This window comes from Lactuca sativa, chromosome 9 (assembly GCF_002870075.4).
Source record: "Lactuca sativa cultivar Salinas chromosome 9, Lsat_Salinas_v11, whole genome shotgun sequence".
NCBI lineage: Eukaryota > Viridiplantae > Streptophyta > Magnoliopsida > Asterales > Asteraceae > Lactuca > Lactuca sativa.
The window spans coordinates 102198487-102225241 of NC_056631.2; the positions used below are offsets into that span (position 1 = coordinate 102198487).

Genomic DNA, 26755 nt, shown 5'->3' on the forward strand with positions numbered 1-26755 from the left:
CACGTTATTTTTCTTAATCTCAAGTTCAATATAGTTGTGGAATATTTTCAAGCGAGATAAGCATCAGAGAGAGGGTAGATGTAAGAAGAGGAGGTGATATCGTGGATCAGAGAAGAAAAAAAAAACGGTTGTCAACTGTACCCAGATTTGGATATGATACTAATATGCCATTTCCATTTTTCAAAATTTGAATATCATATAATGTTATAAGCAAGATATAGGGAGAAGAAGAGTATTGCTAAGATTAAAGAATAGAAGGGTAAATTGGTAATTTTAGTTGATGGTGAATGAGGTTTATTGAATGGACAAATGGCTAACAAGGATTCTTTTATTAGGAGTTCGATACGATGTCATCAGTTTTTTTTTTTTTTTTTTGCTACTTTGATTTTTAAAGCCTTAATAACCATGCATATATGCAAGTTATTTTCTTGATTTGTGTCCACGACCAAATCCAACCTTTTTTCCAGCCTCATCATACACAGCCTCCGGTGTCTTTGGTGATGCCATTTGAATAAGGTTCCCTTGAGGCCTGAGTGGAAATTCCATGTTTATTTTCCCACCCCAATCTTCGACATTTGAACACTTGTTAATATACTTCAATCATAACATCTGTCATGTATAGACTAATCTTTACGCAAGGGGTATATTGTGTCATATCCGTAATCTAAATGACAACATACATACCGACTGATCAAAAGGCACATATAACTTGCGTATAATAAAAATTAACAATTTCATTGTTACTCATTGACTAGTACTTTATAATTCTTGAGTACATAGTTTTATCATTCATAAAGCTACAATTTGACTAAAGAGGCGCCTTATTCCAACTATATTATGTAAATCCTTCATATATAACAATGCATCATTGTACTTGTTTTCATGACTTGTGTTCACTCACATCCTTGAGGGGAAAACCCTACTTTTCCTTCAGCCATATCATACACAATCTGCGTTGTCATTTGCTGAATATTCCCATATATACTAGGTTCAGAATCATCGTCATTCCCAGTAAAAGCCAAGCACATTTTATCACGACTAGTTGCAATAAGCGCCCCTTGAGGTTGAATACCCACGTTTACATTCTGACCAAAACCCATGCTTATCGTTGGCATCCTAACATCCGTATGGTTACTTAAATCATAACACGTATCAAGTATCGACAATGGTTTAGTCAATGGGTATTGCGTCATTTCTGCTCGAAACGTGTTTCTAAGAGCCAAATAAGCCTTCGGAGGGAGCCTTGTGATAACAGTTCCTGAGTCCATGATCATACTCGATCTCATTGCTATTCTTGTATTACCAATCGTCATAGAAACCAACTTAACATTAAAGAAAGTACTACCCCCTAGAGAGGTTAACAAAGGTGTGTACTTGACATTTCTAGAAATTCCACTTTTTCCAAATGTTAAGTAACCACTACTGCTATCTGTTGATGGAAGACAATAAGAGAAGACTTTCCCGTATTTATTAGCAGTTTGTGACACAATTGAAAGTTTGCCACTACCGAGCCCAAGCAGCCCGGTAGCTGTTCCATAGTCTCCGTCATTGGTTTGGCCACACCCAAACATGAAATTATCAAATTCCTCGTTTTTACTCAATGTAAGTTTCTCTTTTGCAAACTCTCCAACTGAGTAGGATCCGTCTCCATATCGAATGCCATAGACACATGTTAATGACCTACAACCAGGAAGGTTTCCGGTGGCTGAAGGAAGTAATGAGCACTCCGTTGATGTGCAAGAGATGTTGGAATAGGTAGTTGATAAGGAAGGTGAAAACATGGGATCTTGTTGGCTATAACAGGAGCCTGAACATGGTTGGCATTGTGTCCATGTTAAATCGCTTCCTGTGTCCATAATGAGTGAAAGATCTTTCTTTGGGGTGCCCATTCCAATTGTTACTATGTAGTTGCCGGAATTGAATAGGGTGCCGGATGTTGCAGGCATGGTTGCCATGGAGGTTTTGATACCTTTTTTTCCAGTGGTGGTGGTGGTTGTCAACCTTGATTTGATTGCGTCAAATCTGGACTGGTCATGGGTCAATATTTCTTCCATGGTTATGGGTTTCATAATGTTTTTACTGAACTTGGAACATGGTCCGTGTTTGTGAACCACTTTCAATGATCCATATTTCTTGTCACCTAATTCATGAATTCAAATGTTATTCATTGATTATAATTCAGATATGTATGTATGCATCATGCATGCATGTATGTATTTATATGCGTATGTGTTTGTATATATGTATTTATGTTAGTATTACGTTAGTATGTACGTACACGTACTTTTAGATAAATCGGAAAAGAAAAAAAAAGTTGGTTTATGAAAACTAACGTTTAGTGGATGGGCTACAAATAGAAGATGATAAGAAAGAGCTTAATTTGACTGTTTGATAGTGGTGGGCTATGGCATCTACTTTGGCTTCGCTTCTCTCTGTCGCACTTCGTTTTCCTGCAACTATTAAAACAAAGAGAAAACAATATGAAAGAAACATTATGGTGGAGTTGGATGGTGCCATTTCGCTTTTCAGTACTGGTTTTCTTTCGTCCTTCTTCACCATTATTTATAGCCATTAGTACTAGACGTCCATAAATGTGTTTAGAGCCGAATTCAGTCCCGAGCGTAGCCCAATGTTAACCCCACTACTCACCCTGATGTAACATGTCAAGAAAATGTTTATTTTATATTGTAACATCTTATTTATTATATGATGAGAACACGACGGAAAGTATGATACGTATCTCAAGAAAGCACTTCCAAAACAAGAAAGTCTTACTAAACTTTCCTGTCAGTGTCGGCTTATTTATTCATTGAATTACATTTATAAAACATAAGCCCATAACTACCTAAACACACACACACACACACACACACACACACACACACATATATATATATATATATATATATATATATATATATATATATATATATATATATATATATATATATATATATATATATATATATATATATATATATATATATATATATATAGGAATGAGTTCTATGGAAAACAAATAACTAGGGCAACATCTACCGGAACCAATAATCAAATGATACGTGTCCATTTCTTTCTTTACAAGTAATGTATTGTGGAAGTTATTGTGGAAGTGATGTGTTGTCATGTTTTTATTGGTTCAAATATGTGTGTATATATATATATATATATATATATATATATATATATATATATATATATATATATATATATATATATATATATATATATAATGGAAATCTACATTTTTGTCCTATTATTTTGCCCGCATTTACAAAAAAAATCTAAACTATTAAATGTTAACGGAAAAGCATGAAATACTTTATAAACAGGTAAATTGACCCAATTTACCCGGTTACCACTCTTGCAACCGGTAACAAACCGATGTAGCATTAAATCAGATTAGGTGGAAGGTGAGTCGACCAAATCACACACCCATTCCGTCAACGGTAAATCACACATAGTTATGGTAATATCGTCTTTGTAGAAATTAGGGTTTTTTACGTGTGAAGAAGATGACAACTGTGGGCACGAGTTCGAGTCATCCAAGCTTTACAAATGGAAGACGTTTGGGATTTTGATACTATTGATGTTGAAGTAGACAAGAATTTGAAGAAGCAAACCAAGAGATGCAATGATGCGTTCTTGAACAACTTGTGTCCCGACATAGTTGGTGAAGAAGGTGATGACTTTACAGTCCCTGAAATTGAACATATCGACGATGATGTTGACTTAAATGAAGATGATATGGTGGAGCATGAAGATCATTTAAACTTAATGCGAGAAAGAAGCGGGTCTGATGAAGTATATGGGTCTGATGAAGAAGTATCAAGTGAAAGTGACCAAGATTCTAAGCTTGAGTTTGAGTACAGCACCCATGATCCAAAGGTTAAATGGAAGAAGATGAGACCACTTCTGGGAGAGAGGTATGAATCAACCCATCAATTAAAGTTATGTTTAACTAACCATGCTATTTATGTTGGTTATAAGATAAAGTTCAAGAAATGTGATAGTGTTAGGCTAATTGTTGTATGTGCTAGTGATCCACAAAAATTTCAATGTCCATTTAATGTTAGGGCTTACTGGATGAACACAGAGAGGTCGTTTCAAAATAAGAAACTTGTTAACAAACATAGGTGTGTTAGGAATTACAAAAATACCAACCTTATGGTCCAACATGGTTAGGAAACCAGTTACTGAAAGAACTGATTAGAAAGCCCAAGTTGAAGTGTAAGGATATGCAGGTAATTATCCAAAGCAGATTCCACTGCAATGTGTCATGGTCAAAGTGCTATAGAGCAAAGTGTAGGGCCATGTCTTTGATAAAAGGGAGATTGAGTGACGACTATGCTAAACTATGGGATTATGGTGGTGATATGTTGAGATCAAATCTAGGTAGTTCAATTAAAATTATTGTAACACCTGTTTAATTATTATTTAAATAAATAAATTAATGAATGAATAGAAGCCCTAAAATAAATAACTATATGTCAAATGATGGTCTCGTAGAGCTAATTGTCACACTTTAAGAGATTTGGGGTTAAAATTGTAAAATCCGGACTTAATTTGTAAGTATTATGGAAGGCAGGGACTAAATGATAATTATTGGGACTTCATTGAAGAGATTTTGGAGGCCTAGGGGCGGTTTGGTAAATCAGGTATCAAGTTTGAAAGGAATTTTCGAAGCTGGGGTAGAATAGGTAAATTTTGGGCTTAGTTTGGAAAAGATATGGTAAGGAGGGACTGGTTGTGACAAATCTGTAGAGAGTTTATATGGGATACGGGAATTTAACCCATCACCATGCATCGGCGTACAAAAACCCTAAACCTAATATCATATGCAGCCGCCACTCTCACCTCACCCACCTTCGGCGCCGCTGCTACCTCCGACCACCTAGCACCGCCAAATGGCCTCTGTCGCCAGCAATAATGGAGACCGATGAGAATCGGGATCACGCAGTGCATTAGTCGAAGATTAGAGAAGGATACGTGTAACGCCCTGTTCCTAAGAGTACTTAATTGTGAGTCCTCGGGATTTAAGAGGAAGGGTATTTTGGTCTTTTTGTGGGAAAAGTGGAAAAGGAGGGCCAAATATGAAATTTGGGGCACGCCAAGTACGCCCAGCGTAAATGTATAAATGGACGCGGGTGCAAGGTTGAGTATGCCCAGCGTACTCTCAGAGTTCTAAAACCCTAAAATTAGGGTCAGCCACTATATAAGGAACATGTTGGTTCATACCCTAGCCTCCATAAGCCCTCTCTTAACCTCAGAAACCCTAGATAGCTGTTCCACCTCCATTGTTGGGTGTGTTTGGCCTTGGAAAGCTTATTTTGGCAAAGGAGAGGCTAGAAGAAGAAAGAGGAAGTTGTCAAAGAAGGAGTTGAGTGGCTGGAGCTTTTAGATCTGGAAAGATATCATCCTTTGGAGCCTATTTGAGGTATAAAGCTTCTTGCTTGTCATTTATATTGCATAGATCTATATGTTGTGAAGTTTTTGCATCATTCTTGTCCCAAAAGTCCTCATCTTGATGTAGGTTTTGAGTTGGTCGAGATCATCTGTCCTTTCAGACCTTTGGAGAGGTCTTGAGTGAGAAAAATGAGGTCCCAAGGGCTGTGGTTGTTCCGTGTGTGAGATATGTAGGTCTTAATGGATTAAGACCTTGGATTAAGAGCTTTATGGACGTCCCAAGTGATAAAGTTTGAGACTTTATGAATCTTAGGCATATTTGGCCTACGGATCTGGAGTTTGGGCTTAAGAGCTTAAGCCATTAAGAAGTTATGTGGACTTAATGAGCAGCGAAGTTACGCCCCGTGTAAGGGGTCAGTGCCCCGATCCCCATTTGCGAATCAGCGTGTACGCCCAGCATACCAAGGAGGGTACGCCCAACATACTCCCTCTGTTGGGTTTTTCATTTTGGGCCTTTGGGATTGGGCTGTTATTGGGCTGCTGGATTTTGGGCCGTGACTGGACATTATGGATAGAGTATTGTGGACCCATCAGTTGTATTGGACCATGGGTCTAGGCCCATTTGGTGAGGTGGGCCCAATTTAGTAAATTGGGCCGATAGTGGGCTTTGCTTCGGACTTTTGGACTTTGGGCCATTAGTGGGCTTGAGAGCTTATCCAGTGTTGGGCCGGAATGAGTTAAGGGTAAATTGGTCAATTTATCCTTGGAAGGGTATTGTGCTTAGCATAATGATTATTTGTGCTATGTTGGCTAGTTCGGGATTTTCGGTGAGTCGGTGATTCGAGGATCTACTTCTTCGGTTCAGAGTTTCGGCAGTGGCAAGGTGAGTTATCCTCACTATATCAACAGGGTCTAAGCCACCAAGGCCGGCCCTTTATCGGATTGAGATCCGGGTATTTGTTGTTATGTTATTGCTTTGATATGGTTGCATCCTGGTAGCTAGGATGGTATATGTTAGAGACTTGGTTGAGGTCGGTATCCTGTTATGTAGGATGATGCTATGCTAGTGACCGGTTAGATCGATATCCTGGTTAGGATGATGATATGTTATGTGATCTGCTAGATCGGCTTGTTGACTGTGAATTGTTATATGATTGTATGTTATGTGCACATGGTTGTTGGACTGGGATTGGGTTGAGGCGGGTCCTGCTTTATGTTGTAGGCCAAGATACCCAGGGCGGACCGGTTGTCCCGAAGGCCCAGCGAGCGGTCCAGATATGCTGTAGGCCCCAAGAGGGCGGACCAGACGTGCCGAGGCTCGGAGAGTGGACCAGGCCGACTGAAGGCCTGGTGCGGGCGGACCAGTGTTATTGTAGACTCAGAGAGTGGACCAGGTAGATTAAAGGCCCGGAGCGGGCGGACCAATCACACTGAAGGCTCGATGTATATGGCTAGACTCGAAGGGTGGACCAGGTGGACTGTTGGCCGGTGCGGCGGACCAGTCACACAGCAGACCCGAAGTGCATGGCTGTTCTGTGATCGGATATGATATGGCATGTTATGCGCGTATGGTATATGTGGTTGGTATTTTGGGGATATCTCACTAAGAGTTCGGGCTTACAGTTGTGGTTTAATGTTTTTCAGGTTCTTCAGGAGACCGTGGCAAGGCGAAGGCTTGATCGTACCGCTCCTCATTATTATGTTTTATGATGTGATTCTGGGAAGACTCTGATAATAATTGTATTGAAAACCTTTTTGTAATAATATTAAGAAAATGGGTTGTTTTTTTTAAGTTTAAATTGGTTGGAATTTTTCGGTCGTTACAAGTTGGTATCAGAGCCTTGGTTTGAGTGAATTGGAGGAGCACTCGTGTGACTCCAGTCTCAAATCGAGGAGGGTTTTCAAAAGAGAATTTAAAATGGTTTTCAAAATGGGTAAAGGAGGACGCGGGGGTACGATCAGCCGGAGCCAGTAAGTAACCCCAAAATACCATACATGATATTTGTTTTTGAGCTTTGATAGAACAACATGCTAGTGCTAGGCTAGGGATCTTCAGGATTGCATGATAATGTTACCTGATTTATGATGCCTGTTAGCCTAGGGTTTCCTTGTGGGAGATTCCCAATGTTCCTCTAGTAGTGAGGGTTGAGCGCTTGTTTTGTAGGTTTTCACTAGAGTGTTGTGGTAGTACTTCATACAAATATGGGTAGGTGTGGAAGGTAGTATGGGCCTGTACTACTGAAAGCACAGGACCCATACGCGTATCAGGGAAACCATGACCTCTAGGGTTGGATTGAGAGTTTGTTCTCGGGATAGTGGGAAGAATCTGAGGTTTTGTGGTGTTTTTCAGTATGGAGATTCTGAGGCATGTTGGGAGTGGATCCGGGTCAGGATCGGGAGCAGGAGAGGGAGTTCCAGGTGGGTCAGTACCGCCTGAGGTTATTGGTCTGATGAGCACAGGCAAGTTGGATGCTAGGATTCGTGAGATCTTGCATGATGAGGTTGCTGCGTCATTCCGGGCTGAGTTGCCGGAACTGTTTGGGTCGATCAAGACCGCCATGGTTGAGTATTTTGATGAGCGCTATGCAGCTCTCACAGAGACGGCTTCCGCGGCGGCTACGGGGGCTATAGCAGCGGCAGGGGGAGGAGCTGGTCGGGGTTTTCAGTATCGGGACTTCGATAATACGAAGCCTCCTACCTTTGATGGGGTTCAGGACCCGATTGTTGCTATGAGGTGGTTGTCGGACGTGGAGGGGTGTTTCTTCACGTGTTCATGCCCTGCTGATCAGAGGGTGAGGTGTGCTCTGAACCTGTTGAGGCTCGGGGCGAAGGATTGGTGGAGATTGACCATGGGGTCATATTCGGATGCGCAGAGGGTTGCGGTTTCATGGGATTAGTTCAGAGAGATGTTCAACACTCGTTATGTTCCACGGTTTGAGAGGGAGAGATTGGCTCAGGAGTTCCTTGAGCTGAAGCAGGGTTCGGAGTCGGTGACGGAGATCACCCGGATGTTCACTGAGAGGGCGATGTTTTGCCCTGAGTTCGCTTCGGAGCAGACTCAGATGTCCCAATATCCGAGTATGCTCAAGAAAGATATCAGACACTTTGGGTCTACACAGAGGTGCAAGACTTTGTTGGAGTTGCAAGAGGCCGCCAGGCGGCGTGAGTTGGAGATTGAGTTGCAGTTGCGTGAGTTGAGGCAGGCTCCGGTGCAGTCGCAACCAGCGCCGAAACGGTCCAAGACCGTTGATTCTAGGGTGGGAGATCAGAGCAGCCACGCTTGTGGGAAGTGTGGGAAGGGTCACACCAGAGTTTGTAGGTCTGGTGGTGCATGCCGCAAGTGCGGAAAGGAGGGACACTATGTGAGGGATTGTCGGCAGTCAGCGCCGGTTTGGAATTTGAGGATTTGTTATCATTGTCATCAGGTTGGACATTTGAGGGTCAATTGTCCACAGGTTGCTGCAGGCCCGGTGCAGGCTCCAGCATCGGCCACTTTGAGGATCACGGGTGGAGGTCAGGGTGGAGCGGAGCCCCCAAGGGCTCAGGGTCGTGCTTTTCAGCTTACAGCAGAGGAGGTCAGAACAGTGTTGGATGCAGCTGCAGGTATGTTTCCTTCTTGATATCTTGTTATCTCGTGATTATTGTGGAGTATTGTTTATCTGCTAGTCTCATTGTGTGGTTTTCGGTGTGGTATTCGTTGTTCTTTGGGGGTTATGGTATGGTTATGCGTTAGTGCTGAGGATTTCGTTGGTTATCATTCATGAGGGTTATTAGTGGAAATCTGGCGTTTGGTCTGAATGTCGGGTAGCATCTGCACTCTGAGGAGGGGTTAGCTGAAGATCGAGTTTCGTTCGAGCTCGGGATGATCAGTGTTGATATGCGATTTTGTGAAGGTTGCTCGTGCTTGCGGGACGCAGTTCGCTTGTAAGTGTTTGTGTTGTGTAGGGTGTTGAGGGAGGTCGGTAATGGCGACCGGTGGTTGTTAGTCAGTGCTGTAAGTGGGGGAGAATTGGAAAATTCTCTGGAAGATCGATGAGCATTGGAGGTTTTTTAGCTGCTTGGGATTCAGCAGTGTTTCTGTCAGCCAAGAGTGTAGGCTGGTATGAGTAAGTGGCAGGCATGCGGGGTGGGATACAGGCCTAGGGTATTTGATTGTGAAGGGCCTGGGATTAAGCCGGGATTGAGTATGTATGATGGAGGCAGAGTTTGGAACCCCTAGAGGGCTAGAACAGTATGCATGGGAGGGTTTCCCAGAGAGATAACTCGGAATGATGGATGCTAGTTGAGCAGTCTGGATAGACTAAAGGCCGGTAGGCGTACCAGTCAGGCAGAAGGCTCGGAGGATGGTCCAGCCAAACTGAAGGCCCTGGAGGGCGGTCCAGATCTGCTGAAGGTTCTGAGAGTGCTCCAGATTGGCTGAAGGCCTGGTAAGGCGGTCTAGTCATGCTGAAGACTCTACATGTGTTGATGGATTTGTTTGGGGATATGGATTGAGTATGTCGCGATGTATTAGCATTAAAAGGTCTGGCCCCGGGTATTGATCTTAATTAGTGGAGATAGTGCATGGACTCGAGAGTCCTTGCGATCAGATTCAGAGCATGCGTGTTGCATGGATAGCGGTTATGCTATAGGGGAGTGGTGTAGCATTGGGGCGAGCACCGTGGCACTTGTCGCTGTGACAAGGCGGCCAAGTGGATTTCCTTGGTAAGGAAAGAGAGAGGAATGTAGCTCCGAAAGGGAGTGTAAATTCACGGAAGTGAAAGCGGCAGTGCAGAGTTATGATAGGAGTGATCCAATTAGGGTCTTTAAGCAGCATGATTGCGGCAGTGGTAGGGAATCACATCTGGATGGGATGTCTGCTGATGTTGCGGAAGGATTTCCGCGAGGGTAGAGCCAAGAGGCTCGGAAAGGATGCAGGGATGGAGTCTTGGATTCCCAGTTTGATTCTGATCAAGGAATTGTGTATGTAGTGGTGATTCATCCTGGGGGATGTTTTGGAGGTCTCGTCAGTGTGACGGGTTTTCCCATCCCGAGGGTGCTTGAGCTAGTTCGGCATGTGCATGTGATTGCAAGAGGAGAACTCATGGGAGTTGCTCTGAGGCTGGAGAATGTGTCATTCTGTCAGCATGGAGTGGATAGAGTTGGACTCGAATCGGGAACCCGATGGTTCAGGGTTATATCTAGCTCGTAAGAGTCAAGTGATCGTTGTGATCAGGATCGAGAAAAGTGTCATGGAGTGGTACTCGTTTGATAAGTGTAGAATCTGATAAGTGTGATTATCAAAGGGTGAAGTCGGTGGCCGGTTTGAGGCGGTGGTCAGAACACCGCAAGAAAATGGAAGGTTGAGTTTCGGATTCCAGTGGTTGTGTCTTAAGGAACCTGGATTGGTTAATGCCAGGTGGTGCGTTGCGGGAGAAGTTATGGAGTAGAGTTGCCGCAGGCTTCGAGGGCGAAGCCTAATTTAAGTGGGGGAGAATTGTAACGCCCCGTTCCTAAGAGTACTTATTTGTGAGTCCCCAGGATTTAAGAGGAAGGTTATTTTGGTCCTTTTGTGGGAAAAGTGGAAAAGAAGGTCCAAATATGAAATTTGAGACACGTCGAGTACGCCCAGCGTAAGTGTGTAAATAGACGCGGGTGCAAGGTTGAGTACGCCCAGCGTACTAGAGGTACGCCCAGCGTACTCTCAGAGTTCTAAAACCCTAAAATTAGGGTCAGCCACTATATAAGGAACATATTGGTTCATACCCTAGCCTCCATAAGCTCTCTCATAACCTCAGAAACCCTAGATAGCCGTTCCACCTCCATTGTTGGGTGTGTTTGGCCTTGGAAAGCTTATTTTGGCAAAGGAGAGGCTAGAACAAGAAAGAGGAAGTTGTCAAAGAAGGAGTTGAATAGCTGGAGCTTTTAGATCTTGAAAGATATCATCTTTTGGAGCCTATTTGAGGTTTAAAGCTTCTTGCTTGTCATTTATATTGCATAGATCTATATGTTGTGAAGTTTTGGCATCATTCTTGTCCCAAAAGTCCTCATCTTGATGCATGTTTTGAGTTGGTCGAGATTATCTGTCCTTTCAGACCTTTGGAGAGGTCTTAAGTGAGAAAAATGAGGTCCCAAGGGCTGTGGTTGTTCCATGTGTGAGATATGTAGGTCTTAATTGATTAAGAGCTTATGGACGTCCCAAGTGATAAAGTTTCAGACTTTATGAATCTTAGGCATATTTGGCCTAAGGATCTGAAGTTTGGGCTTAAGAGCTTAAGCCATTAAAAAGTTATGTGGACTTAATGAGAAGCGAAGTTACGCCCCGCGTAACATAGGAGTACGCCCCGCGTAGCGGGTCAGTGCCCCGATCCCCATTTGCGAATCAGCTTGGACGCCCAGCGTACCAAGGAGGGTACGCCCAGCGTACTCCCTCTGTTGGGTTTTTCATTTTGGGCCTTAGGGATTGGGCTGTTATTGGGCTGCTGGATTTTTGGGCCGCGACTGGACATTATGGATAGAGTATTGTGGACCCATCAGTTGTATTGGACCATGGGTCTAGGCCTATTTGGTGAGGTGGGCCCAATTTAGTAAATTTGGCCGATAGTGGGCTTTGCTTCGGACTTTTGGACTTTGGGCCATTAGTGGGCTTGAGAGCTTATCTAGTGTTGGGCCGAAATGAGTTAAGGGTAAAAGTGTCAATTTATCCTTGGAAGGGTATTGTGCTTAGCCTAATGATTATTTGTGCTATGTTAGCTAGTTCGGGATTTTCGGTGAGTCGGTGATTCGAGGATCTGCTTCTTCGGTTCAGAGTTTCGGCAGTGGCAAGGTGAGTTATCCTCACTATATCAACAGGGTCTAAGGCACCAAGGCCGGCCCTTTATCGGATTGAGATCCGGGTATTATTTGTTATGTTATTGCTTCGATATGGTTGCATCCTAGTAGCTAGGATGGTATATGTTAGAGACATGGTTGAGGTCGGTATCCTGTTATGTAGGATGATGCTATGCTAGTGACCAGTTAGGTCGATATCCTGGTTAGGATGATGATATGTTATGTGATCTGCTAGATCGGCTTGTTGACTGTGAATTGTTATATGATTGTATGTTATGTGCACATTGTTGTTGGACTGGGGTTGGGTTGAGGCGGGTCCTGCTTTATGCTGTAGGCCAAGATACCCAGGGCGGACCGGTTGTCCCGAAGGCCCAGCGAGCGGTCCGGATATGCTGTAGGCCCCAAGAGGGCAAACTAGACGTGCCGAGGCTCAGAGAGTGGACCAGGCCGACTGAAGGCCCGGTGCGGGCGGACCAGTCATACTATAGACTCAGAGAGTGGACCAGGTAGATTAAAGGCCCGGAGCGGGCGGACCAATCACACTGAAGGCTCGATGTATATGGTTAGACTCGGAGGGTGGACCAGGTGGACTGTTGGCCGGTGCGGCGGACCAATCACACAGTAGACCCGAAGTGCATGGTTGTTCTGTGATCGGATATGATATGGCATATTATGCGTGTATGGTATATGTGGTTGGTATTTTGGGGATATCTCACTAAGCTTTCGGGGTTACAGTTGTGTTTTAATCTTTTTCAGGTTCTTCAGGAGACTGTGGCAAGGCGAAGGCGTGATCGTACCGCTCCTCATGATTATGTTTTATGATGTGATTCTGGGAAGACTCTGATAATAATTGTATTGAAAACCTTTTTGTAATAATATTAAGAAAATGTGTTGTTTTTTTATAGTTTAAATTGGTTGGAATTTTTCGGTCGTTACAATACGGCATCGTGGGTGTCGCGGACTCGTGACCTCCTGCCGCCAATAACATTTGTGCAACCAGAGGTGCCTTTGAAGACCGGAGATCAGAGCTTGGGACGTCGTCGCGTGGGCTATGAGCAACCAGAAGACTCTCGGAATGTCGACAACACCTCCTTCTTGTTCCTTCTTATGCGTTCGACGTCTTATGCCTCCTCCTGCCGCCATTTCTTTCTATTTTCCGGCATCACTGCCGCCACCGTCCACCATGGGAGGTGACCATGAGTTTGTATGGGTGTGATTCTGTTTCAAGGCTCATGTGTGTGTGGCTGTAAGACCGGAGACTATCAAAACCAACCGCCACCACCGTGTGGTGGTGGCTGCCATTGTAAAATCACCACTGTCGTCGTCAATGGGTGGTTGGCTTCCTTTCCCGAGCAAAGAAGGGAAGATCTGTGTGTTTCAGTTGGTGAGTGTGTGTGTGTGTGTGTGGCTGAAGCTCTCAGAAATGGCATCACCGCCACCATAGGATGGTGGCTGCCGCCACTCACCACCGCCGGCAACCATGGTGGTTATGTGTATGTAAGTTTAGCTTAGTTAGTGGGTGTGTTACTTTGGTATTTTCATTGTAATTGTAACAAAAAAATGGAATAATGAAAATAACTTGAAAACCACCACCTTAGGGTGGTGGTTGCAGCCTCCTGCCGCCACTGGCCACCGTGTCGGGTGGCTGTGTGCTTATCTTGTGAGGTTGATTCGGTTGGGGTGCTTGAAACCCTAATGGGCCTTGTAAGCCCTATTGGACCCTAATTGAATCAAATAAAACCCTAATGGGATTAATGATATTCTAGTGGGCCTAAGAGGCCCAATAAAGCCCTAATTGACCTAAAAGCCCAATAAATTGATAAATTGTCTAGTATTTCGGTTGGAACACCCTAATGCCAGTAAAACCCTAAATTGGGGAATTAACCGAGGCATGCGGGAATTATTTAATAACTTGAAATATTAAATAATAATCATTGGCAAAAATTAATCTAAGAAATATTGGACTTAATGGATTAAGTCCTTAGTAGATTAATGTGACAACCCAAAGTTTATTCTGTTACATTACCCCGTTACCGTTAACGGAATATTACATTTTATAAAAGTTCTGTTAATTAGAGGTCGCCAAATAAATAAATGTTTTATTTATTTATATTTTTATGTCGTTATAGTCGTAATAAAGTAAATAAAAACACTTAAACTACATTTCCATAGTAATTTGGAAAAAGTTAAATTTTATTACGACCACTAAATCGGGTGCGACCAAAAAGCCCCGTTTGACGGCAATATCGGGTAGATTCCCATTGAGCTCCAACTCCAACCCATATATAAGGGGGAATAGACTTCATTCCACCCCTTTTACATTCTCTCTCTATACTCTCTCTCATAAAGTCCGATTTCGTCTCAAATCCGCAAATTTCCGCCTCCTAAACGTAAGACCTTCAACCCTAACTTGTTCTAAACATGCATTATTGTTATTATGACTCAAAAATCTCATGAAAAGGACAAGGAAAAGGAGTTTACGGCCTAAGAGCCTCCTGAGGCTGTAAACACCCAAAAAGTGGCCAAATGTCCCGATTCTTCCTTATTTGAGCTTGGATACTAGTTATGGAATTTATCTAGGAGTGTTTAAACATCAAAACACAAAGTTTTAGGGCATAAAAGAGAGTTTACAGCCCAAGCACATGCTTAGGCCGTAAACACCTCTTATCCTTGCAAAAATGCCCCAAAAACCTTCCAATGCATATTTGGACTTGAGATATGACTTAGGGAAATTCCATATCGATTTTGGGACAAGTAGAACATCATATTTGAGGGGTAATTTAGAGTTTACGGCCCAAGCATAAGCTTAGACCGTAAACTCCCCCAAACCTCACCAAATGAGGGTTTAAACCCCCTAATTGGCCTTATACCCTCACTAGAAAATGCTAGGGTTGAAACAAGGGCTTAAACTTCAATAAAACCAAGGGTATAGGAGTTCATGGCCGTGAACTCCCATAGGGGTGGTTCATGGTCCGAAACACCCATTTGGTCCCTTTAAATGACTTAAACCCATTCATACCTTCTAGATTTGGACCTAGCAAAATTCCACGATCAATATAAAGCGTTTAAACATCCTAGAACACCCTCACCATGAGTGTACGGCCGTAAACTCATGGGAAGTTGTCCCAGGGCCGTAAACACTATGTATAGAGTTTACTCTTGGAGAGTAAACTCCATTCCTAAGCCATTCACACCCTTAAATGTTACTCGGGACACCCCAAACGCTTAATTAAAAGTGTTTTCGCACTTAGGAAGCGTATACTTGTCTAATTAGTATTAAATGTACTAATTGTATGTGAACATGTGTTAAATAGGTCACTAAGTGTGTCCAAGTCTTTACTTGACACCGAACACCCAACTGGCACCTTCGTCGGATCCACTTACAACAGGTGAGTTCATACCCCTGAATGAACCTTTTAAATGCTTTTACATGTTTTATAGGGGGGAATACAAGTTAAACATGCCAGTTATCATATCAATCACATGTGATTGATAACCCGCATGCACAAGGATTTACCACACTGTAAACTGTTTTACCGAGTAGGATACTATAAATGGTTTTCTAAAATGTTTTCACTTGTTCAAAACTCTTACTTATACTGTTTATTCAAAGTTTCATTTCAAACTAGTTTATGAAAGGTTTCCAAAGAATTTCTAAAGGTTTTCAAACTTATTTTACCAAAGAATACCAAGTTGCGATTTACTTAAGTATAAAGGTTTTTCTAAGGTTTTTCATCAAGGTTTTCTTTCATGTTGTATACTCTTACTTGTTAGATACCGCTGCCTCACTTCTACTTAGTTTAAACTCCTATGTGATACGCTTTTACCTAGTGATATACTTATTCTTCACTTATACTTGATTATGTTTCCGTTTCACTTATACCTATTAACGATTCCACTCCGGGGTGTACTTATACTTGATGACACTTTTGCTTCACGATTTGCTTATACATCACGATTCGGTTATTCAACACTGTTCGTTTACACTTCACGATTTTGTTATTCCACACGATTCGGTTATCCATCACAATTCGGTTATACATCACGATTTGGTTATACTTCACGATACGTTTCCACTTGTTACACACTCAAACGTAGTTGGATGTATGCCTATGCTTGTATAGATGCATATAAATAATGGTTGAAGGACTCAAAAAGGCTTGTTTGCCCTATTTCCTTTTCTTCGTTGAGATGTGGTCTAGTGGGATCGGATGTCCGTCCGAAGGTCATTTGACCATTAGTTATATATTATGTACACAAGCATAGACATATAGGTTTACATTAGTCAATTCAGCTATGAGTCTCTACCACTCGTTTAGCACTTGTATTAGAAACCCACTACCCAATATTTGGCATGAATCTTCAGGACACGGCCTTCTCCGTCGTCTAGTTGGTAACTAGAGTCTCCTGTAGGGAGAGCGGATATTGTGTGTATAGATCTATACGGGATTGACACCCCCGCACCCTGACTGCTAGCTACAGTCCACGGCCTACCAAGCCAAGGGGTGACAAATGTCATATTTTATATTGACGCTTGTAGGGCGTCAGGTACTCTAGTGTCGGTTAGTATGGTTACGAGTATCCCAGGTTACCTTATAATTCATGGCCTTAAGGTAATAGTATTTTACACTGTATTCTACACTGTATGCTGGAAACCCACTCTCAAAGTCACACTGTTTTTAGACCTTGCTAGCTGTATCTTTCATTTGATACTGTCTAGGGTCTGTATTCTTTATTTTAGACTTTACTAGTTGTATCTTTCATATGGTATCGTCTGGGGTCTGTGTCTCCCTTTGTTAGACTGAGCCAGGCGTGTCGTTTGTTCGATACTCTCCTAGAGTCTAAGATTCCTTTTGCCTTAGTCAGCAGTCTTCACTGCTGAGGCATATGTTATTCCCTGATTTCTCTTGCTTTCTTTAATAATCAAATTTTGTATTTTGATAATAATAGCGATTAAGGGAAAACTACTTTTTACCACATAACTTCGTCCAGTCTTGGTAGAAGACTTCTTTTATCAAAGAAAATATAGGATTTTCTAGAAAGGACTCTAACTTAATGGATACTCTAAAACTACCACTTTTATTAAAGTTATTTGAATGAAATGACACTAAATACTTATGAACTCACCAGCATTTGTAAAAATGCTGATACTCGCTTTTCAAATAACTTGTATTCTTAGGTCAGCATTAGACAGGTACATCCCCGGAGCTTCTGACGAAGACAGTTTAGTACCAAGTTGCACCTATATATTTACTTGTATTACTTTGATTTATTGTAATGTAAACCATGTAAAACTATTACTATTAATGCAATGGTTGTTGTACTTTGATTACTATAATGCATGTGTTGTGATACTTGACATGACGTCATCCAGCCCAGAACGTTTCCGCCGTTCCGGTTTTGGGGTGTGACAGATTGGTATCAGAGCATTGTTTATAGTGAACTAAGTATATCAATTCATAAAAGATATACAACCTATAAATACATAGGGATAAAACACTCTGACCAAGTATCACACCCGAACACAAGTATCACAAGAAGAACAATAATAAAAGTCTTCGGATGTTGAGCATTACCGTCAAATCTGGGCAGTTATGTAATCGTCAGCTGGAATAAATGTAACCTGATCAACTAGATTTATTCAAGATGCGACGAACATGTGCTTGGGAGTGATAGTGGCGTTGCAACAGGTCTGAAACTTACCAACTAGGAATGTTAGAGCCAAACATAAAGTTAAAATACTATAGGAGTATTTTAGAACATTAAAAGACTCACACTAATCCTAGAATTTTATTCAGAAGATAAGAAACAAACAAGAAATTAAAATACCATAGGGGTATTTTAGGATACATAGATAACCATGTGTGAAGAACTAAAAAGATCCTTATTGATATACCTACGACTACAGAGGGTATACTCCCAAGGTTATATATAATAAGGATCCCATAGGCTAAGAATGTGTGGTTTCGATCTACTTCCTTTTCCTCGTTGGGATGTGGATATAGAGTAGTATCACATATTCGAAGGCCTATCGGATCTAAGCTATATATGATTTGTGTGCCCTGTGTAATCGTAGCAGGACTCGATATGGATCATCTAGTGAAATGTTAATAATATCTTAGGATTCTTTAGAAATTTCCATTCTCGCACGAACCCTGTAGAAAACCCTATCCAATTCAGTGCTTGACAGAAGAGTTGATGCAGACCCAAAAGAGGTTCATTGAGCAGATTTCCTGTTTGGGGATAGATGAACTGGGTCGAGACTCTTGAATTCACCAAGTGCCTATATCTTTTTAGAGACACCGGTGAGAAACTTGCCTAAACTTCCGAGATTTCTCGTCATCCATCATGAATTGATGACATCCAGAGACGGATTCGGAATTAAGGCGGAGTAGAGATTCAATATGTCCATACGAGAAGAGAAACCTAGGTAACTACCCGAAGGAAACCAACGCCGATACCAGCCAAAGATACGAGACAGACAGAGGGAGCCAGTACATGGAACCCGAGAATTGTCTTTTTCTCGTGTTCGTCACACTAATAAACCTGTAAAATAATACAATATAGTGAGCTACTGATTACACTACTCACGCTATGTGTTAGGTAAATTGTCGTTTCCCGTTGCCAGTTACACGATTAGAGCGGATCCCAGCACCTCTATTGAGAATATTTAGCCATAAGCCTTCATAAGCCTCTCTTTCCGCGGTTTCGTTCTGAACTGTTCTCAAATCTCTCCAGGCCGGAGAGTGAAACCTTTCCCAGTATAAAAGGTAACTTAGTAGGAACGACTCGCATCTTATGGCCTTTTCCCGATACCCATACTCCTACCTTGATTACCAGGACTACATCATAGGGATGTAGGTCGACACTCAGACAACCAGTACCCGAGGCATGGGAAAAATTTATGCCTAATACAGTCGAGACAGATATGTCCAGGGTTAGCCATCGCCTCTCATTATCTTGTATTCCTTTCCGTGTAGGAAAAACCATGCCTCCAAAGAAACACAACCAGTCCACAAGCAAGAAACCTACTCTCTTATTCGATGAAGCTACGTTCCAAGCTTCAGTCTCGGCAGCCATAGCAGTTGTCATGCCTCACCTGAATGCTTACAACGCCAATGTTAGAAAGGGCCCTATCGGGAATTTCGATCCTAGCAATGGACAGCAACAACCAACCCCTGCATACCCAGCCACCCAAGAACCTCAACTGAATCCACTGAAGAGAAAACTCAAGATCGAGGAGGGAGGTACCTCGGCTCAAGGACCTTCCGAAGGGCAACGAGCTGAGGCGGTCAATACCCCTGTCAATCCTTCCCTCCTGACTTCAAGAAGACCATACCTAGGAAACCTTCCCCACTGCGGCAAGTGTGGCTACCACCATCATGGTATATGCCGGGAACTCTTATGTGCTAGGTGCAACATGAAGGGGCATACTGCTCACGTATGCAGAACTCCGGTGGAGCGTATTGCATCAATCACCAACGTGACGACCAATCCAGTTTGCCGTCTATGTGGTGAGATTGGACACTTCAAAAGGGACTGCCCAACCGAAGGAAAAGACAAGGACACAGGAGGAGCCTAACTCTACAGCTTAAGGAGAGGCACTAAGGAACCGAGTAGATTTTTGGTACGTCTCTCAATCAGAGATAACTAATGCAAAACATTAAAAGGCTAATTCAAATGTAAATACTTCCCCATTAAGGCGAAAGTCGCAACACTGTTATAAAATTTAAAATTCATCAGGTAAAACTATAAGGGCTAAACATATACGTTATGGCCATGTATAGTTAAGATGGATAGACCTTGAGTGAGTGAATGTCGCCTCATTTCCTGTTCCTCGTTTGGTTGTGGATTTAGGGCGAAGTCGCTCAGTCAACAGTCCTCCCCACCTTAATTATACATGACTAGTATATGTTAGGCGATTATAGAAATGCCTCGTGAGAATCCATTCATGAAAAGATACTCTACTCAGAAACACTTAGGACTCTCTACAGTTCTGCGTCGACTCTATCGGTCCAAGTATCCGCGGCAGTGATACACAGGACGAAACCTGAGACGCCTAGAACTTGTGTGCCTGTTCAGCGCATGACTCTATCGACCCTCACTTTATGTCATGTTGAAGTATGCCAATTGTGACGACTCTATCGATCATGGTTTGACGTAGTGCAACCATGTGTAAATCACTAGTGCTGTGTAAAAAGAACTTTCTCCGTAGCCATGTCGGCAAATAAAGGTTCTTCCGAACCTAAACATAATACAAATAATCAAACCTAATGCGATCCGTCAGTCGTCCCTCTTATCTCAAACTTTCTGAAGTACCCAAGAGAAGAGTATCGCGCGTTGTTGACCGACCCCTCTTAGTCATATGGAAACCGAAGCGAAAGACACTTCAAGATACTCCAGAAGACAATAACCATCTGAAGCATACTTCATAGATTCCCCAGAAAGACCCTTCGCACCTCGCACATCAGGTTCGTGAACCCAGAGGATAGAACTCATGAGATTGACCACTATAACCAGGTATATGCATAAAGGTGGTATATAGTTGAGATCAAAAAGATTTAAGATGTGCGCTTCCTCCCTACTCCCTATTCCTCGTTGGGTTGTGGGTCTGGGCTGGAGTCGCACAACTGAACATCCTTTCAACCTCAATTATATACGGCCTTCATACACCAAGTGTTAGTGGTTAAGCCAAGATTGAGCTCTACCACGAACCTCATAGTAAAGCCCTTCATCTTATTCCATAAAATAGGAGCTAGAGTCAAGAGAACCACTGCGGGTTGAGCTACTATAATGACCATAAGTCCAAAATTTGTTGTCATACTGGTTAAGCTCACATGATAGCTAACACCCTCAGTTAGTAAAGAGATTAAAGTTCCGAGTGATGGGAACCTATACTCACTAGATTTGACCTAGACCGGGAAAACTCAGAACCTTCGGAAGAGTAGTTGCAGTAGATGCTCGCACTACTCAGGAACTTCGTCCACCTCGTTACAGACTAGTAGTGCCTAGGACCCTCCACCCTCTTGCATGGAGGAAATCGTCGTCGCCATGTAGACGATAGACAGCATTCTCCGAAGGGAACACTAGAATACCGAGAACCACAGGATAACCTCCGCAGCCAAGAATACTTGATCAAAGTGTGAAGGTAGTTGCGTTAAGCCTCATGAACCAGATCCCGAAGAGATTATAGACTTGACACTAGCCTTGGTGTTAGTCGAGGGGTTATGCAGGAGCATGCACTTTCCGCACAAGAATAAATCAAAGTCTTAGAGATTCATTGGACTATTAGGTGTTCCAAAAATACTATCTCACGCAGAAATAGTAGAACCACCTCCCGAAATAGTTCAACACTCGTCTGGTGAAACCTTATCTCCCTGACCCTAAGGGTTTCCGTTAGAAATACCTCAAGCATCAGAAGCGCAGGTTCATTTTCCACGAGCTTGAGATAGACACTCTACAGCAGACAGATAACCGTACGCACGCAACCCATCTGATGATCTAGAAAGCCTCTAAAAGCCAATTGACAGGAAAACGCGAAACCAAGGACAACCCGAGCTTCCTAAGAACCAACCTGAAGGACTACACTGCCAGTATGGGAGAGAACGTTAGGAACTTCGGAATGGCGATCACGCCAGTGATGATCTTTCCATAGAAGTACACTATGTTCTAAGTATTGAAAAGCTCTACCCTTCCGAGAGCTTAGGACCATCTGAGAATCCTCATGGAGATTTGGTCCAAGCCTCGTCAAACCACTACTACTTTCGTATATTCCACAAGCTTCACACCCGATCGATCCACTTCTTAGACTTGATATGTGTTTCCCCGACGTCACTCTTCGTATCCCACTCATCCAGATAGAAACCATTGAGAACCCTAACCTCGTAGATACACCAGTCGGAACCCACTAACTACACGAGACGGAATCCACATCCCGTAGGTGAAGGTTTGTTGGAATGACAAACACAGACCAGAGTTCACTTGGAAATGCGAGGACAAACTGAATAGGAGGTACCCTCCTGCCTCTATCATTCATACCTACTACCTTGCCTAGACCTAAATTTCGGGACGAAATTCCCTCTAACGGGGGGATGATGTGACAACCCAAAGTTTATTCCGTTACATTACCCCGTTACCGTTAACGGAATATTCCATTTTATAAAAGTTCCGTTAATTAGAGGTCGCCAAATAAATAAATGTTTTATTTATTTATATTTTTATGTCGTTATAGTCGTAATAAAGTAAATAAAAACACTTAAATTACATTTCCATAGTAATTTGCAAAAAGTTAAATTGTATTACGACCATTAAATCGGGTGCGACCAAAAAGCCCCGTTTGATGGTAGTATCGGGTAGATTCCCACTGAGCTCCAACTCCAACCCATATATATAAGGGGGAATGGACTTCATTCCACCCCTTTTACATTATCTCTCTATACTCTCTCTCGGGACACCCCAAACGCTTAATTAAAAGTGTTTCCGCACTTAGGAAGCGTATACTTGTCTAATTAGTATTAAATGTACTAATTGTATGTGAACATGTGTTAAATAGGTCACTAAGTGTGTCCAAGTCTTTACTTGACACCGAGCACCCAACTGGTACCTTCGTCGGATCCACTTACAACAGGTGAGTTCATACCCCTGAATGAACCTTTTAAATGCTTTTACATGTTTTATAGGGGGGAATACAAGTTAAACATGCCAGTTATCATATCAATCACATGTGATTGATAACCCGCATGCACAAGGATTTACCACACTGTAAACTGTTTTACCGAGTAGGATACTATAAATGGTTTTCTAAAATGTTTTCACTTGTTCAAAACTCTTACTTATACTGTTTATTCAAAGTTTCATTTCAAACTAGTTTATGAAAGGTTTCCAAAGAATTTCTAAAGGTTTTCAAACTTATTTTACCAAAGAATACCAAGTTGCGATTTACTTAAGTATAAAGGTTTTTCTAAGGTTTTTCATCAAGGTTTTCTTTCATGTTGTATACTCTTACTTGTTAGATACCGCTGCCTCGCTTCTACTTAGTTTAAACTCCTATGTGATACGCTTTTACCTAGTGATATACTTATTCTTCACTTATACTTGATTATGTTTCCGTTTCACTTATGCCTATTAACGATTCCACTCCGGGGTATACTTATACTTGATGACACTTTTGCTTCACGATTTGCTTATACATCACGAGTCGGTTATTCAACACTGTTCGTTTACACTTCACAATTTTGTTATTCCACACGATTCGGTTATCCATCACGATTCGGTTATACATCACGATTTGGTTATACTTCACGATACGTTTCCACTTGTTACACACTCAAACGTAGTTGGATGTATGCATATGCTTGTATAGATGCATATAAATAATGGTTGAAGGACACAGGAAGGCTTGTTCGCCCTATTTCCTTTTCTTCGTTGAGATGTGGTCTGGTGGGATCAGATGTCCGTCCGAAGGTCATTTGACCATTAGTTATATATTATGTACACAAGCATAGACATATAGGTTTACATTAGTCAATTCAGCTATGAGTCTCTACCACTCGTTTAGCACTTGTATTAAAAACCCACTACCCACTATTTTGGATGCATCTTCGGGACACGGCCTTCTCCGTCGTCTAATTGGTAACCATAGTCTCCTGTAGGGAGAGCGGATATTGTGTGTATAGATCTATACAGGATTGACACCCCCGCACCCTGACTGCTAGCTACAGTCCACGGCCTACCAAGCCAAGGGGTGACAAATGTCATATTTTATATTGACGCTTGTAGGGCGTCAGGTACTCTAGTGTCGGTTAGTATGGTTACGAGTATCCCAGGTTACCTTATAATTCATGGCCTTAAGGTAACAGTATTTTACACTGTATTCTACACTGTATGCTGGAAACCCACTCTCAAAGTCACACTGTTTTTAGACCTTGCTAGCTGTATCTTTCATTTGATACTGTCTAGGGTCTGTATTCTTTATTTTAGACTTTACTAGTTGTATCTTTCATATGGTATCGTCTGGGGTCTGTGTCTCCCTTTGTTAGACTGAGCCTGGCGTGTCGTTTGTTCGACACTCTCCTAGAGTCTAAGATTCCTTTTGCCTTAGTCAGCAGTCTTCACTGCTGAGGCATATGTTATTCCCTGATTTCTCTTGCTTTCTTTAATAATCAAATTCTGTATTTTGATAATGATAGCTATTAAGGGAAAACTACTTTTTACCACATAACTTCGTCCAGTCTTGGTAGAAGACTTCTTTTATTAAAGAAAATATAGGATTTTCTGGAAAGGACTCTAACTTAATGGATACTCTAAAACTACCACTTTTATTAAAGTTATTTGAATGAAATGACACTAAATACTTATGAACTCACCAGCATTTGTAAAAATGCTGATACTCGCTTTTCAAATAACTTGTATTCTTAGGTCAGCATTAGACAGGTACATCCCCAGAGCTTCTGACGAAGACAGTTTAGTACCATGTTGCACCTATATATTTACTTGTATTACTTTGATGTATTGTAATGTAAACCATGTAAAACTATTACTATTAATGCAATGGTTGTTGTACTTTGATTACTATAATGCATGTGTTGTGATACTTGACATGACGTCATCCAGCCCAGAACGTTTCCGCCGTTCCGGTTTTGGGGTGTGACAATTAAGCACTTAATGGGTTAAGTAGGAAACTTGTCCTTAATCATCATTTTATGAGAAACCCTAATTTCACTTGGGTTTATTGTTGGGCCTTTCTATTGGGCCTTGATGATTGGGTTATTAACTGACCATCCAAGATCAAGCAAATGGACTAGAATAATTAATGGGCTTTGAGGTAAGGCCCATATGAGTAATTGGGCCCAATTTGGAAAATTAGGCCATAGATGGGCCATAGTTTGGGCCTTAATGATTATATGACATCGTGCCATGAGAATGCCAAATGTTTGGATTGGACTAAGTAGTTGGGCCTTAATTATGTCCATGCAAAGGTTTGGGCCCAATTTGGAAAATTGGGCCATATGTTAGGCTTTGATTCCTAGTTTGACTTTTGGGCCTTTGGATTGGGCCTTGGGCTCGAATCAAGCCAAGATGAGGTAATGCAGCCTGTTACTCCAAGAACTTGTGCTTATGTGTTGGGACCCATTTATTAATTGGGTGATGTTTTGATATTGACAGTTCGGGAATCTGTCATCCAGCAGCTGGAATTGTGTCTACGGGACTTCAGCATTGTGAGGTGAGTTACCTTCCAGTAGGAGTGGGTCTAATGCACCAATGTCGGCCCACCAGTAGGTGATTATGTTTGAGATGATTGTCTTTGTGATAATTATCTGGTTTCCATTATTTGATATGCTTATTATGCTGGGATGCTATGAGATATGTGTTAGTGGTAGTAGGGGTGCAATAGTCCCTAGTTACCGGTTGAGAGATACCGAAGACGGTTACCGGTTGAAAGATATTGAAGGGGTGGATAGAACCCATGCATGCCGAGCAGTATGTTTATGATATGTTATTATGTGACCTGTATGGTTATGATATGCCATTATGTGAGCAGTATGTTTATGATATGTTATTATGTGGCCAGTATGGTTATGATATGACATTTTGTGACTCAGTATGTTTATCTTATGTTATCATGGAACCAATATGTTTATGACATGTTCTTATGTGATAGTGGTAGGGGTGAAATAGTCCCCAGATACCGGTTGAAAGATACTGAAGGGGAGGTTAGCTCCCGGTTACCAGTTGAAAGATACCGAAAGGGAGTCCAGCTCCCAGTTATGCCAGGCGGATACCGGTTGAAAGATACCAGTTGAAAGATACCGAGGGATAGGCATTATGTGGTATGATAGGGGAACTCACTAAGCTTCATGCTTACGGTTTACAGTTTTGGTTTCAGGTGCTTTGTTTTCAAAGGAAAGGAGTCGGCTTGATCGCAGCGCATCACACTATGAGTTCCGCACATGAGATCCTTGGGATTACACTCTGAGATGGTTTTATGATATTATGTTTTATTATTTACACTTTTGTTTTGACATGAGACATTATTATTGACGGTTTTATTACAAATGGTTTTATATCAGCTTATTTAAAAATGAAATTTTTGACCTGTATTTTTGGGATGTTACAATTATTGTGAGTCAAAACCAGGATAACACAACTACTTTCCAAAGAATATATATATATATATATATATATATATATATATATATATATATATATATATATATATATATATATATATATGTTTTAAGGCACTAAAAGAAGGATGGAAGGTTGGTTGTCGTAGGGTTATTGGGCTAGATGGTTCTTTTTTAAAAGGTAAATGTAAGGGAGAATTGTTAACTTCTATAGGGAGAGATGCAAATAATCAAGTGTATCCCATTGCCTAGGCAGTTGACATAGAGAACAGGTTAAAGTGGAAATGGTTCTTGGAATTGATAAAAATGATTTAGAATTGGATGGTGGAAGGGGTATGAAAGTATTTCTAATCAACACAAGGTACTTCACAAAAACTTTACTATTTCTTTACTATATACTTCATACTTAGTTT

At 41.8% G+C, this 26755-nt stretch overlaps 1 protein-coding gene across 1 annotated transcript; it reads right to left on the reverse strand.

The window, feature by feature from the left end:
• Window positions 1-882: 882 nt before the first annotated feature.
• Window positions 883-2517, reverse strand: LOC111920712 (aspartyl protease family protein At5g10770). The gene is made up of 2 exons (XM_023916279.3): window positions 2334-2517; window positions 883-2140 (listed from the first exon to the last, which is right to left on the reverse strand). The coding sequence occupies exons 1-2, from the start codon at window positions 2515-2517 to the stop codon at window positions 894-896; spliced, it is 1431 nt and encodes a 476-aa protein (XP_023772047.3). The 3' UTR covers window positions 883-893.
• Window positions 2518-26755: the final 24238 nt, after the last annotated feature.

Excerpts from the sequence above, each read along its gene's own strand:
- LOC111920712 (XM_023916279.3), bottom strand. The coding sequence starts at position 2,517 with ATGGCACCATCCAACTCCACCATAATGTTTCTTTCATATTGTTTTCTC. Across the intron at positions 2,141-2,333 it reads TTGTAGCCCATCCACTAAAC|GTGACAAGAAATATGGATCA; the intron begins GTTAGTTTTCAT and ends TTCATGAATTAG.